This window comes from Podarcis filfolensis (assembly GCF_964270895.1).
Source record: "Podarcis filfolensis genome assembly, chromosome: 15".
In the NCBI taxonomy this organism is placed as follows: domain Eukaryota; kingdom Metazoa; phylum Chordata; class Lepidosauria; order Squamata; family Lacertidae; genus Podarcis; species Podarcis filfolensis.
Genome location: NC_139618.1, coordinates 7,996,571 through 8,011,526, shown reverse-complemented (window position 1 = coordinate 8,011,526; position 14,956 = coordinate 7,996,571). Strand labels below are relative to the sequence as shown.

General features: G+C 43.7%; 2 protein-coding genes across 46 annotated transcripts in view; one reads left to right on the top strand and one right to left on the bottom strand.

The window, feature by feature from the left end:
• The window catches only part of MSI2 (musashi RNA binding protein 2), a 451,089-nt gene that overhangs the window by 69,840 nt on the left and 366,293 nt on the right, over nucleotides 1-14,956 (top strand). The gene's annotated exons all lie outside the window — the stretch shown is intronic.
• LOC310750863 (G2 and S phase-expressed protein 1-like) lies at nucleotides 10,312-13,654 on the bottom strand. Its single transcript, XM_083589275.1, is given in 4 exon segments — nucleotides 10,312-10,883; nucleotides 10,887-10,892; nucleotides 10,896-10,933; nucleotides 10,978-13,654. Coding segments are annotated over 4 exon segments (738 nt in total). The 5' UTR covers nucleotides 11,336-13,654; the 3' UTR covers nucleotides 10,312-10,547.

Here is a 14,956-nt window from a genome sequence, read left to right as displayed (position 1 = left end):
AATCAACCAATAAAACAATAGCCGGGCGATGTTCCTCCGGCCCCGTAAGTTGCCTCTTCAGTAGGGCTGGGTGAGTGTGGGCCTCACCGCCTAGGGCAGGTGGAAAGGGCCTTGTGGGGAGTGGCCGTCACGCCTCACAGCCGGGCGATATTCCTCTGGCCTCAGTGATGTACACCATTAGCTGACTGTGATTTAAGAACATCAAGGGAAAGGTGTGTCTTACAAAATCCAATAGCTTCATCCTGTAATTCCTCCATCTTTGTCAAACTGGCTCCTTCCAGCCTTCTAAAAACACATGCAGGAAGTCAGCTGGGTTCCATCTGTAGCCTGAACACTCCATCTTGGTTCCATGCTTTGGGGCTTCTTGGCCAGAAGGCCTTTTCACTCCTTTTGCTGCTGCTTATTCACTCGCCTTCTCCCTCCAAGGCTGACGATGTTGCTCCCTACTGCCAGCCATGCAAAATACATGAACTGAGCACCATGACCTCTTCACATCAAAGCAACAGCAGACAACTCGCACGCACATACACACAGCCTCTGGGTGCACAGTGACTACTCAAAAGTACTTGCAGGAGGGTTTGTTTTTTTAACAGTGATTGTGCATGCACAGTGTGAGTTGTGTGTGGTTTGTGTGAGCTTTCTGCTCTTGCTTTGACCTGAATAGGCCATGGTGTTGAGTTCAAATACTTCAGTTGCAATTGACTGCCCATCTGTTGGGTTGCCCTTGACTCCTCACTTTTACCTTTCCATTCTTGGGCACCACACAATAGTGCTTGGTGCCCGTTGGGATTGGTGGGGCAGAGGAAAGGGAAACTTAAGTTGTTTTAAATTGTTTTTAATACAGTACTGTGTTTTGATGCTGTAACCCGTCCTCGGACCTCAGGGCAGTGTTTGAAATTAGCCAGGCGCAAGGTGCATTTTGCACCTGATTATCGGCCATTTGTGACCAAGTGAAGATTCCTAGCCGCCAGAAGGGTGCCTGATATCTCTGCCATCTGGAGGTACATGCCTGGGAATCCTTGGATCTGGACTGTTTTCATACACTGATACCACAGCCTAGGCAGAATTCTATCAGTTATAATTTATCTGCATAATTGGAATGAATTTCAGGAACCAGAATGCTTTTTCTGTGCAGCCTGAGCAGGAGTGGTGAACAACGTTACAGTGGATTGTTGTAGCTTGTCTTTACTTACCCCTCCCCACCCCACTGCCCTGTTCACAGTTGCGAAGAATATTCTTACATTATGAATGGTCTGTGTCCATTAAGAAAAAGAGGTAGGAATAGGCCAATATATATGTGGGCTGTCCATGGATAAAGTGACCTTTCTTCTTTTAAGTTTTCAAAGTTCTTAACCTAGCTCTAGGTTTCCACTTGAACTAGCCAGATGTTTAACTGAGAACCAATCACAGTTAGTCCATCATTTGAAAAATAAGACTTGAGAGCCATCTTGCCCCAAAATGGCAACTAGAAATTCCGTTTTGGCGGCTGTAACCTTGGTTTAAGGAGCCATTTGGCGCCTAGCTTATATATCCGAGTTTCTAACGCTGCCTCAGGGAGAAGGGCGGGTAGTTAAATAAATAGTAACTAATGATAGGTGGGGCTGAAGAATCACAGGAGCCAGAGACAACTCATTATGGCTTTGTCCCCATTCTTCTCCTGTGCAAAAGACAATATAGACATGAAAGTAGTACATGATTACATGGGAGTAAGTCCTTTTGAACTCACTTGGTTCTAAGAAGACCTACATAGGATTGCTTTGCATAGATTCTCCACTATCTGCCTCTCTTGACACACACGATGAATGAAAGCAGGACATGGTGACGCCGATGCCGAGCCAGGAATTAGAGAGCAGAGAATGAGTTTAGTATAGCCAGGTGGGTTGAGGAGAGGAAGGCTGTGCTCAAGTTTTGGACATGGCCCAAGTTGCCCATAGCAAAAAGCCTTACTTGTTGCCATGTTTATCTTAAAAGGACTGATCACGCATGGTTGTAGAGCAAGTAGTAGCTGGACTTGAGCAGCACAGCTGTCTATCACTAAAGCCAGCAATGTTCATTTGAAATTGAAATTGCCCTCAAGCAAGTTCTGCAGTAAGTATGGTTGGGCTGAACTTGTGTGTTGGGGGAAAAACATGCCTGCTTCACTGTACTTCTAAATTTTATTTAAGTTTAAGCTGTCCTCCTTGGATCCACCCCACACATGTTTTTAACACGTCAATTATGGTTCTGGCAGCTCGTTGGGTTCTCTATGAGTTTTTTTACGTGAGAAACCTTAAAAATCTTGTTCCAGAAATGGATCTGGAAGGGAAAGCCATTAGCGATCTAATTCTGCGCTCTTCTCTTTTTCTGGAAGCTCTACCTAAAAATTATAAGGTTTCCTCACAGGAGAAATTGGGTTTTAGACAGGGCAGGTTTCACACAGTATGTTTTGCACCTTGCTGCTGGACCGTGTTATGATTCATCTGCATCTAAAGGTGAATCATCAGTGCGGCATGTTTCTCAGTCTTGAATCTGTGGTATTTAAAGTAGATTTGCTAACCAATGCTTTGAAGATCCTATAGGCTGCCCTGTGGATGTAGGTTTCTCTTCTCTCCTACCACCCTCCACAAGTAAGCAGACCAGATGGCATTTAAAGTGAAGTGTGTGTCCACTAAAAGTAAACTAAGGTTGTTCAGAGAGGTATAAATCCTTGGCCTTAATGCATTTCCCTTAATTCCTGTTTTGGACTCATGGTGGAATGTCAACCCATCTCTTCCCTAATGAGAACAATGTCCTATACCTGTGATGATTGACGGCACGGTAAATCCACAAGGCAACCCCTTCTTCTCTTCTGCCCACACACAAACACAACACATTTCTTTTTCTTTTTTTAAACCTTCTTAAAAGTGCAGTTTCTGTTTGGAATTCTCTCTGCCCTTGGGCAAGGATGACAGTAAATGCTGCTAGTTGAGCTGTCTTTCTGCCTTCATGATGCCCAAATAGTGTGCTGTTTTTCTTGACTTAGGGAGGTCATTATAAAATGAGTTTGCAAACCTTTGCTGTCAATCCAGTTTGTCCCTATTCTTTGGTAAAGTGAGCATCTTGGCTGTAGTCCTGTGATACAGCAGGAGCTGTGTGTGTTGGGTGCCTTCTGACGCAGCATTGCACCCTTTCCCCCCTTCTAGGTGATGCCAAATGCTTTTCTACTGGTCATCATGAGGACTGGTGCCATGGCATGGCAGTGGCATTATGGATTCTGTTCACTGTGGACTTGCTCTGCTTTATTTGTTAGATGATTAGGTTTTTAAAAATATTGTCGAATAGGTCACTGGTCACATGAGGTTGCATAGGAGAGGACTAGGAAGGGAAACCTAGGAATATAGGAAGCTGTCTTGGTTTATCGAGCTCAGTGTTGTCTGTTCTCACAGCGGTCTGCTCAGATACAAAGGACTTTGCCTGTTGTCCATCAATCAAAACATCGGAAAGAGGGTCAGGTGGGGAGCACCTGGCCTCTGATTATCTTAATTGACAGATGGGGTCATCCTGTTGGAGCTGGTGGTCCTTTGAGTGGCTGCAAGCTATAGAGGTCTTTCAAGGTTAAAACATTTAGAATTGTGCCTGAAAATGCATAAGAAGTCTGCAAAACTGTTTTCAAACTAGTGAGATATCTTGCGACCAACAGATTCTGGTCAGTAATGTGGCTGTCATATGCTGAACATATGCACAGCCACGCGCCGTGTCTGGAGTTTCTCTGTGTCTTTCTAGCCTTCCTCTTTGCAACCAGTGACCTTGAACTGCCTTGCAGTGTCCTTGATGTTTCACTCCTTGTATTCTTCAAGAGTTCCCTGCATCTCTTATCTAGTTGCTGCTAGAAACCGTCATGGTGCTTTGCCAAGCGAAGGAGTGGGAAGCTCTGGCTACTTCAGGCTGGCCTTATTCTTTCATGAGACTGAACAACTTCTGGGAAAGGTAACTTTGAGAATGTTCCCTTTTCTTAGAACAGATGCATCCTTGGCTTTGCAGAACATAACAGCCTACATCCTTTGGACTCCTAGTTCGCACTTCTTTTCAAAAGATAATCCTAGCTGGTACAAGTTACGATAAAACATTGCTTTCAGAATTTTTTTTAAATTAAAAGAGCACGTCGCGGTTTGTTTATTTACTCAAAGTATTTTTAAAATCCTGCTTTTCAGGCTCCCTCTATAAATCCCAGTGATAAAGACAGTCCCAGCCTTCAGGCTTACAATCTAAAAGACACAACACAAAAGGAAAAGGGATGAAGAGGGATGAAGGGGCAAAAGCAAGAAAATTTAGGCATCATTTCTTGCCTACAAAGTTAGTATTATTTTGATTTATTTCCCACCCTTCGCCCTGAGGTCCCAGAGCAGGCCACAACAATTAAAAATATCCAGCTGGAATGAAAAGATTAGAGCCAAAAACGGCAGGTCTTTCAGTTTAGCTGAATCCAACATTTTCATCCTTCGGAATCCAAAAGATTTCTGTCCATTCATCCAAATGTATTCAGCGTGAAAGGGCACTCATATGTGGCTGACTAGATGTTGGGGAGACATGTTGATTGCCTGTAAAAGTTGGGATCTCAGAGGGAAACAGCACATGAATTTGTGTAATAAGACAACTTAAAAAGAAAAGCAACCACTGAAGGCTTTGATCTGAGTGCCATGGGGAGGGGCTGATTCTTTTGGTTACTTTCCTGCTCAAAAACTCCCCCAAGCCGCTTCTCTCTCCTCACCTGCCCAATCGAGACGTTCTACATTGATATTTACCTTTGTAAAGCCCTGTTGCTTCTTGACTTCAATTGGAGCTTCCGAGTCTGCTTTTCATGCAAAATGAAACCACCAGGCTTTATTGTACAAATTTGCATCTGCTGTGTGCGTTGACCTTCAGGTTTTGACCCTGAGTTTAGTATTTAACAGGAGGAAGAGGGGCATGCATTCTGAAATATTGGATGGACTACTTAATGAGTGTCACCCGCCAACACTGGGCTGCAGGTAGCAAAAACGCTATAAGCAGACAATTCAAGTAGTGCAAAATGGCAGCTCCTAATAAAGTTGAGTTTAAGAGGCCACTGGCGTACTTTGGTGATTGGAAGGCTGTGTACAAGGAGGTGATGCCTGAAGAATGAAATGAGCTGTGACTTCGTCTTGAACTGAAAGAGCTCAGCTAATACCCAGTTCTTGACGCACAGCATGGTATACCTGCTTCACCACTGGACTTGCAACAGACTTCAAATCCATGCTCACCTGCAAAGTTCACTGGACGGCTTTCAGCCAGGTACTAACTCTCATTCTCTCAGCATAACCCACCTCTCAATGTTGCAGGGAGGGGAGAGAACCGTGTGTGCCAGCCAGAACTATTTGGAGAAATACAAAGAAATAACACGAGTTGTGAATGCCAGGGCTCAGCCCCCGTCATCTAACTTGGCATGCCTCTGAGCATGCGCAGGGTGCTCTGCTTGTTTGCTCATTACTGAGAACTGCGGACACATCGTGTGATGAAGGAGATATAATCTCCAGGGCACCGCCTGCCATTTCACAGTTCATTTCTCTTTTGAGCAAATCTTGGCACCTGATTTTTACAGGAGGGCTACTTTGGGGAGGGCCCACCACAGACACTATTCCTACCTGGGTAACTGGGTAACTTGAAGAGTCCACCTGGTGGTCCTCAGAGCTGGATTTGGCCCTGTGCTTGATGGCTTAAAAGATGCTGGGTGCCAGTTCCTTTTCTCTTACTGGACAGCTGCTTCATGTTTTCTTAATAACCTCTAATTTAGGTTAATGCATATCACTGGAATCTGCGTCTCTTTTGAAAATTAGGCTCTGCACCCCATGTTGGGAGCTTGCATGCAATAGCAAGCTCCTTTAACAGGAGAGATCAAAGGAACTTTTGCTCTTTCATAATGTTCTTAAAACTGTTTGGCAGGTGCAGCTCTCCTCTTGTTGTGGGTGACTTCTTTTTAGATTTGCTTCTATGGAACCTAACCAAAAAAGAAAAAGAAAAAAAGAGAGGTAGAAGCAGATAACATCACACCACCTGCTTGTTTTTACCTTTTGGCTCTACCTGAGTAGGAATAATTGGAAACGGAGGCAGTTAAATGCCCTTGAAGTGGGCACAGGCTGAGTGCAGGCAGGCGGAAAAGGTAAAACTCCTTAATCCAGCCACGAGAGAATATAAAATTCTGTGTGTTCCTGTTTGCTGCCTGTTGAATCTCAAACTATGTCTGGCTTCTTCCCCACGTTGAGACTCATATTGCTGTTAAAACACAAAAAGCAGAGTCTGTGGGCTCCTTAAAGACTAGCAAATTATTTACAGCATAATAGGCTATTGTGGGCTGGTCTTGTTATGGGGAGGCTTTTTTTGACCCATAAAAATGTCATGGTGAGGCCTCCATGTAAAATACAGGGCTGTAACTTGGTGGTAGAGCTTATGCTTTGTATGCAGAAGGTCCCAGGTTCATTGCACCGTATTGCAAGCTAGAAGATCTCTAGTAGTAATGCTCCAAGACCTTAGATAGTCACTGCCAATCAGAGCAGACATTACTGGGGCCAGATGTACCACTTACCTGACTAGGTATAAGTCTGTGTTCATATTCACCTATTCCTGGACTGTACTATTTCCAGGCTGTTGGAGGGGTTGCATGTCTGAAGACTTATTGGTAGTTTTTTGTTTTTGTTTTGTTAAAAGCGCCTCCTTGCGTGTGGAAAACTTCATTTTCCTAATGTGCTATTTTTCTACCTGAAAGCATCCTCCCAAAACCAAAAGTAGCTATCAGCTACTTTTATTCCCAAGTGGTTTTGTCCATCAACATTTTGACCATATGATGAATCATTTGTCCAGACTAGGTCTGCATGCAGACAGTCCCTGGTATCTCCTGCTAAAATTAATTCGGGTGGCAGAGCTGGGGAATACCCCGGCCTGTGACCCTGGGGAACAGGCGCTAGAGTGGAAAAATAAATCTTCAAACGTCTCAAACCCAAGAGTGATCTTCAGCCTAAGCATGCATTTCTCAGTTTTCTCTGATGTATTTATGTGATGGTAGTAGTGCTGTTCTTGCAACCCGTCTTGAACAATAGAGGGTCCCGATTGAAGACCAGCTTTCCCCAATTCGGTGCCTTCCAGAAGTTGCTGAACTCCAACTTCCGTCACCCTTTACTCCTGACCATTCAACCTGAGGATGGTGGGTGTTGCATGTGCAGATAACACCTGGAGGGCTACAGCTTCACCATCCCTGTTCTACACACATTGGTTGGGCTTCTTTTTGCAGGTTTGGCCAAAAGGCTCCCTCCACTTTCTTTTCTCCTTTCTCCTTCATTGGAGCTTTCCTGATCTAGATCAGTCTGTTAGGAGCAGGGAGATGGGCGTTGCTCATCCATGTTCCCTCCTGCATAATAATTCCAATACTAAAATTAGTGCTGGTCTCCCTGGGCCATAATTCTTTCCTGAGATTATGGAGAATTGCGTGACCCAGTGATTTATAGTTTTTCTGGGTCTGGATTCCCCCCACTCTTTTCTTCTTTTATATAACCTTGAGTCCTCAGGTCACAGTCCTTAACCTTTCTTCTCCTTCTTTGTATCTTTCTCCTTCTTTCTTTCATGGTCTTCCCATTCTTTGCCCTTGTTCCCTCCCCATCCAGTCCCTCTTGTATGGGGGTGAACACTTTAGCCATCTTCCGTATTTTTGCCTGTTTAAGCCTCTGTCACTGCGGGCAGATGGCTTCCTTGGGAGCTCTTCTGAAGGTTTTGTAATTGAGTCTTTTACCAGGGCGACAGGATATTATTAACCTTCGCTAAAGCAATTTATTTCATACTCCTTTGTGGGGCTAAGCTTTCTCTCTTTCTACCCCCCTCCCTCCATTTCTTTTTCCCAAGAAAATATGTACGTGGAAAAAAGGTTTTACAAAAGGGAATAACCAAGCCTGAAGCATTAAACTCTCTCTCTCTCTGTGTATTTTTAAATTTGCATGGAGGAAAAAAGGTGTCTGCTGCCTGTTTTTAAAACAACTCTCGTTGGTCCCTTAAAAATGTTTTTAATGTGTGTTTGCATGCTTGAGGGGAAGAAAAAAGCAGCCCTTTCGACTATAAGTAGCTCGTAAAAGGGGGGTCCCATTTCATTTGATGTTTTAATATCCCTTGCTACTTAAAGCAATACAGCATCTTGTTTTCATCTCCTCAATTGCTCCTAAATCTAACTTGGGAAGGACGGGAGGGAGAGGGGAGGGAAGTCTTAGTGTGGTCCGTTGGATGGAACTGAGGGAGACACGACTGACCTTGTTTCAAATCCCAGCCCAGTTTGGACTTGCTGGGTGGCCCCGGGCTGGTGGTTCTCTTGTCATTCTTCGTTTCCCTGTCTGCAACACTCCAGTAGGTATTGCGAACTGACTTGAGAGCTTGCAGGGAAGCGCATTTTCATGTGAAAGTGCTGAAGAGATCCCTAATAATGAATTAAACTTCCCTGAAATTTTGCGGCGGCTGTTCTTTGGGGAAGAGGGGTAGGCAGGGAGCTAGCTCTTCTTTAGTGTTGCCCTCCTCTCATTCAGGGATGCTGTTGCAGGGTGGGATAAGAAGTGGTCCCCCCCCCCAATGTTTTGTGCTATCCCTAAGGAGCAGCAATGTCGCCACTTGCTTGTTCTACACACTGAATGCCATAAATGGGCCTGCCTACTAGCTCTATATGCCAAAGGCACCAGTTCTAATGTGCAGATGTATGCGTGTGGTTGGCCTTTGTCGATAACGCTGCTGTAGTTGTGAATACTACGCACCTGCCTTATTTATTTTGTTTCATTTATGAATCGCTTCCTACGAATAATCTCAAAATCATTTCATGATACTGTAAAGAACACATGCAAAACATCTTGAGTCCGCAGGAACAGTTGAAGCCAGTGCATATGTAATAACGACGACAAAAAAGTAAAGAAAAGAAAATTAAAAATTAAATAACCATACATAGGAAAATAGCTGCGTGTATGAACCAATTTCAAATAAATTCAGATACTGACTTGGATAAAATGCTTGACTTAGAAGGCTTGCTGAAAGGAGGAAAGGCTTCAACAGGCAATAAGGTACTTGCCTGAAAGGTAACAGGAAGGAATTCCAAAGGGTTGGGACCACCACACTGTTGGCCCTGTTCCAACTTCATGTGGAACAGATCTCCTGATAAGATGGTATCTACAGGTTGCCCTCTCCCACAGTGATCAGTTGGGTGTGTAACGGACATGGGTGTAGCCAAGATTTTTTGGGGGGAGGGGAGGACTTTTGGGGGAGGGGCAGAACTGACGTGATTGGTCAGTTAGTTAAATATTTCTATTGTTTTACTTGATCTAAGGGGAGGCACCTGCTCCCCTTTGGCTACGCCCATGATAATGGATGAGGCGAACTTTTATCAGGCCATTGGTCCATCAGACCCATCAGTCTACTCTGATTGGCAGCAGCTCTCTGGCAGAGAGGGGTATTTCCCAGCCTCATTAATTAGAAACAACTGACTTCAGAAAAGAAAAGCAGCAGTTCTGGGTGAGCAGAGAAGTGGCAAGGGGAGCAAGGAATATGCTGTGCACAAATGCAAATATCCAGTGACTGAAAGCTGGGGGAGCCAATGGGGTAGACGGAAGTGGGTTTTTTGGGGGGGGGAAATCCTGATTTCCCTTAGGGTAATTCCTGACTGGAGATGCCTGGGGTTGTACTTGGTATCTTCCGGGTGAGACACTATGGGGCTCTGTGCCAAGCTATGGACCTTGTGTGTTCTCCTCCCCCTCAGAACTGTAACCACAACTAATGTGCAGTTTAACCTTGAATATATCCAAACTTGTGAACCACTTGTTTATAAATGGGGCTGAAATGGGCATGTGTGTTTGGACCATCTGGATACTCAGAATTGATCCTTTATCTCTCTCCTCTCTGCCCCTACCCCAAGTGGTTGGATGAGATTCCAACCTCTGCAAAAGAAAATTCATGTGCTCTCATGCACCAGATCATGCATGTTAAATAAATTTAGGCAGATATGTACTAATTGGGTCGTTTGAGCATGTAGCTGCTTGATCAAGGAAGGAAATTTCCCTGTGTGTTTTCTGCCCTTGGGAAACGTGTGTGTGTACTATTTAAAGATTTTATTACTGTTTCTGTTATTATTTATTAAATTTGTATACCGCCCTTCATCCGAAGATCGCAGGGCGGTTCACAATGTAAAAATACAAAATGAGAACACAAAATACATAACAAAGCAAAAACAAAACAAACTACACACAAACACATTTAAAAGGCCTTATTTTTTTTAGAATGCATTTGCTTTATTTTAATTCATGACATTTGACAAATTTGTGCAAAACTGGACATTTTAACACACAAGGCATTTGCAATCAGTTCTTTACAGTACTGAGTAATCAATATTTAAGCAGTCTTTATTATCATTCCTTAACAACACATCAACATTACATTTGTCAAGTGCTCAGTTTTAAAACTTCATGTCTATTTTACTCGTCTGTTACCCACCCACACCTTGCTTAGTGAAACATCAGTTTTTGCGCTCAAACTCTTCCAGGTTAAGAGATTTGCTCAAGAAATCAAAACTTCAGAAGAAGAGAATCTAAGTTCTCTTTATTTCCTTCTGTTGTAAAAATGATGAGAGGAGAGCTCAGATCTATTGGCTGTCCCGCTGCCAAGAGACCATTTCCAAATGCAGATGCATTTTTTACAGTCTGAACTGTGCTCGGTTTGTTATTTGTTGTGTCACTCTTCCCTTGCGCTAAAGATGCAAGTGGTGTGTGGGGCAATTTGCTCATTCTGGCAGGACTAGAAGTATTTAGAGGAATTTGTGGAGAACAAGAGCTGTCCATCCCCGCGATCGGCTGCCTAGAATGTTTCTGAAACGAAGGTGGCCGTGGGGAGAGTGGACTCTCTCACACACATTAAGTCTCTCTCCTAACTTCCTTTGGGGTTTGATCCATCACTATTCCTTTCTCAAGGAGTTTCAGTTTTGATTTAGATTCTTGCACAAATTTTCTACAGCCTCTGTCTTTCGCTCTTCCAGCTGGCGACCGTTGTTCCTTTTCGCTTTGCTTCCAGTTTGTATCTGGATTGCTATCCGGTGAGCTTCCTTAAAAATCTCCACAAATTTCTCCTCAGAAACGGGGCTCCGTGTTAGTTCATCCGCAAGTGGTGATGGAGGAATTGTGTCTTTCGCTGCTTCAAGAGCCGTCGCAATGCATTTTTCTTTATGGCCCATGGGCCCGACAAAAACTTCATCCTCATTTTCACTTATAGGAGACAGCGAAAGGTCAAAGTCAAATTTTTCATCAGACAGGTGGCGGAAATCATTATTCACACACTCATTGGGTTTGGCTTCTGTCATTTTACATTCTGAATGCAAGGTTGTTTTCCTTCGTCATCCTTGATACGACTGGCTGAAGCGACACGCTAAGAGGAATGAGTCCGCCATTTAAAAGGCCTTATAATGTTAATCAGCCAAAGGCCTGGTTATAGGGAAACGTTTTTGCCTGGTGCCTAAATATATAGTATGCAATGAGTGCGCCAGGTGAGTCTCTCTGGGAAGAATATTCTGGGGAGCCCCTGCAGGAAAGGTCTGTTCTCATGTTGTTACGCTCTGGACCTCTTGTGGAGGAGGCACATGAAGAAGAGCCTCAGAGGATGATCATAGGATCTGGATTTATATGGGGACCATGATATTGTAGTCCTGAGCCATTTTAAGGCTTTATAGGTCAAAACCAGCATTTTGAATTTGGCCTGGAAACTGATTGGCAGCCAGTGCGGTCGGACCAGGACGGATGTAATATGCTTTCAACCTGTCTTGTCCCCGAATTTAAAAATACACAAGTTAAAAAGCAGTTTAAAATAATTTAAAACAATTTTAACAGCACTACTAACAGCAACAGAACCCCCCCCCCCAAGTTGCCTAAACAATACCCCAAACCAAGAGTCTGTTTTAGAATTGCTTACATGTTGTAATGTTTCTTACATTCTCGAAAGCCCTTGTTTGATGCATTAGCTGTTCCCATACCTGCTCTCCTGGCCTTTTAGCAATAACACAGTGTTATAGCTGCGAGATGAAAACTGAAAATGGCTTCTTTTTAAAATGTACCTTAATGTGTTAGTGTTGCAAGATGAAATACTTCTAAATTAAGGGACATTATGGAGCAACGTGTGCCATATCTTTGGCTCTGTAGGTGGTCTGGAGTACAAAATGTTTGTTGCTCTAACTCAGTGACATTTTCTATCCTGTCCATTCCTGGTGAATTTACAGTGTGGTTTTCTACTCCAGCCTAATCTTTCAGCAGACTGTTTGAATATATATATATATTTATGTGTACTCTGCAGTTCCCAGCACAATTTAGACTCCAGCACTTATTGCAGAGGTTGCCATTCTGAGAATCTTTTTGCTTAATGGACATTATCCTTCGTTGTTCTTCATTGTTTTTTTCTTTCAGCAAGTTGGTAGTTCTCATGGTTCTTGAGAGGAGAGTGGAACGTATGGAAGTTGTCTGAGGCTTCATTAAACCCAAGAACACAGAAGAAGAATAGGAGTGTGCTGTTTGTACCATTGAGTTAAATGGGACTTACTCCCATATAATTGTGTACAGGACGGCAGCCTTAATCAGGATTGGACCTTTGTTGTCTCCCCCTCCTACCACTGTGCTATTTCCTGCGCTGTTTCCCATTTCGATCTAACCTGCATACCCCATATTTGCTTGTTGTTCACCACTATTTAGTGTTAATCCCTGAAACTTGAAAGCAGAATTAATTATACAAAAGAGATACATTCAAGTGTAATTACAGTTTATAATTCTGGGTACAGAATTTGGAGATTCAAAGTGGAAAAATAAAGCTCTCACATACTGTAGGATTTTAGTATAGTTTATACTCGCACACGCACACTCACTCTCTCTCTGCTAATTTAATATCTTATGCTAGGAATTATTTTGCACATGCAAGAGGTAGTGCAATACCAATGCAATTAGCCTGATGTTTACTGCTGGTGTGATTCAGTACTTCTTAAGTTCCTTTGCAACATTGCCCTCCCTAAACTGAATCATTGGGAAACTGCATGGAAAGGTTGCTTGCCTTTGAGGAAATACAGCAGGAAATACAGCAATCTTCGCCAGTGTTGCCCATTTAAAGTTGGAGCCGTAGTGTTTGAACTGTGTCCTGAGCTTCCTTGGAAGCTTATCAGGAGTTCTTTGAGAAGGATCACTAGTGATGGGTAAGCACCTTTCAAGGCACCCTGTCCAACATTATTGATCATGAGCAGCTACAGTGCTGCCTTTCGCCTACCATCCCTTTGGCCTACCAGCAGCTCTGCCTCCAGAATCCTCTGCAGTCTGCCCTGGGTTCATTGACTAGATACTGTCATGCAAAACATACCCTCCAACATTTATTTAAAATATTTTCAGCCTGATTTTCTGCCTGATAAGAAGACTTCAAGGCAGATTTCACTTTTTGTCAATACAGTATATAGGAAATGTAGCATTGTTTTTAAAGGCAGTGGTGCCTTATTAATGCTCTGCAGAGACAATGGTGGAAAGCGCCTATTGCCCAAGCGTTAGAGCAGGGGTCAGCAAACTTTTTCAGCAGGGGGCCGGTACACTGTCCCTCAGACCTTGTGGGGGGCTGGACTATATTTTTTGGGAAAAATAAGAACGAATTTCAGTGCCCCACAGATAACCCAGAGATGCATTTTAAATAAAAGCACACATTCTGCTCATGTAAAAACACGCTGATTCCCGGACCGTCCGCAGGCCGGATTTGGATGGCGATTGGGCCGCATCCGGCCCCCAGGCCTTAGTTTGCCTACCCATGCCTTAGAGCTTCTCCTGGTGTGGTGGTTCTGGGGTGACCCTAGGAGAGAATACAAAGACCAAGGAGCACTATATGTTGTCTCTGGGATTCAAAGTATCTCCCCACCCAGGCAGCTGGACAGTCTGTAACATCTGGCCTGATGAAGATCTGGTGGGACGATGCAGGAAAATAGCCACTCCCCCAACTTAGATGAGGGATGTGGAACCTATGGCATTCCAGATGATGTTGAACTCCCACCAGCCCAAGCCAGCATGGCCAGCGGTTTGGGGTGGTGGGAGTTGGGAGTCCAACACCAGGAAGGCACCAGGCTCCCCATCCCTGCTCCAGATGCTGCTGGTGGTTGTGTGGCTGTTCCAGTGTTCACATATGGAAAAAAGGACATGCTAGTAATACCCCACAATACCTCATACCAAGGATTATCGCACGTGTACTTCCTCTGCTGATACATATTGTTAAAGTCTCTGTACTTTAGTGTAACAGTTTACTTTGCAATAGCACAGTGGTTCTCAAAGGGTGTGGTGTGCCACACTGGTGTGGCAGGAGAGGATGGGAAGTGTGACGGGGGAGATTCAAGGACGATCAGTATTATATTTTGGGAATGATTCATGTTCTTATGTAGCTGCATTATTTGATACTTTCTGGATGTCCCATGATCATATTATAAAGTAGTTGTGTTCTATGTTATAAACCAAGCAGTGCTAGGAGATTCCCCCCCCCTCATGTATTTCTTATCAATAAAATAAAAATAAAAATCGGTGTGGTGCAAGCAGATTTTTGTTCTGAAAATGTGGCCCAGTGAAAAAGGTTTGAGAACCACTGCAATAGCCATTCCTGCTTTGTTTTTTAAACTCCCTCCCGCCCGCCCGCCCTGTGTGTGTGTGTTAGTGAATATTTATTAGAAAAATGCAGTTGTCTTCCAATCTGTTTTCAACACTTCAAAATGAAATGCATGTGAAAAGGCAGGCTGTGTGCCACATTGTATCTTAATGTTAATGTGTGAGCATTCACATTAATGGCAGGATGTATCTTTCTGCTAACAGAGATTTAACTTCTGTACGTGTGGCTATGGTTTTTTTTAATAAAAAAAACATTTACTGCATTTATGTCCCACCTTTTTCCTCCAAGGAGACTGACCTGGTTCTCCCCCTCCTCATTTAAT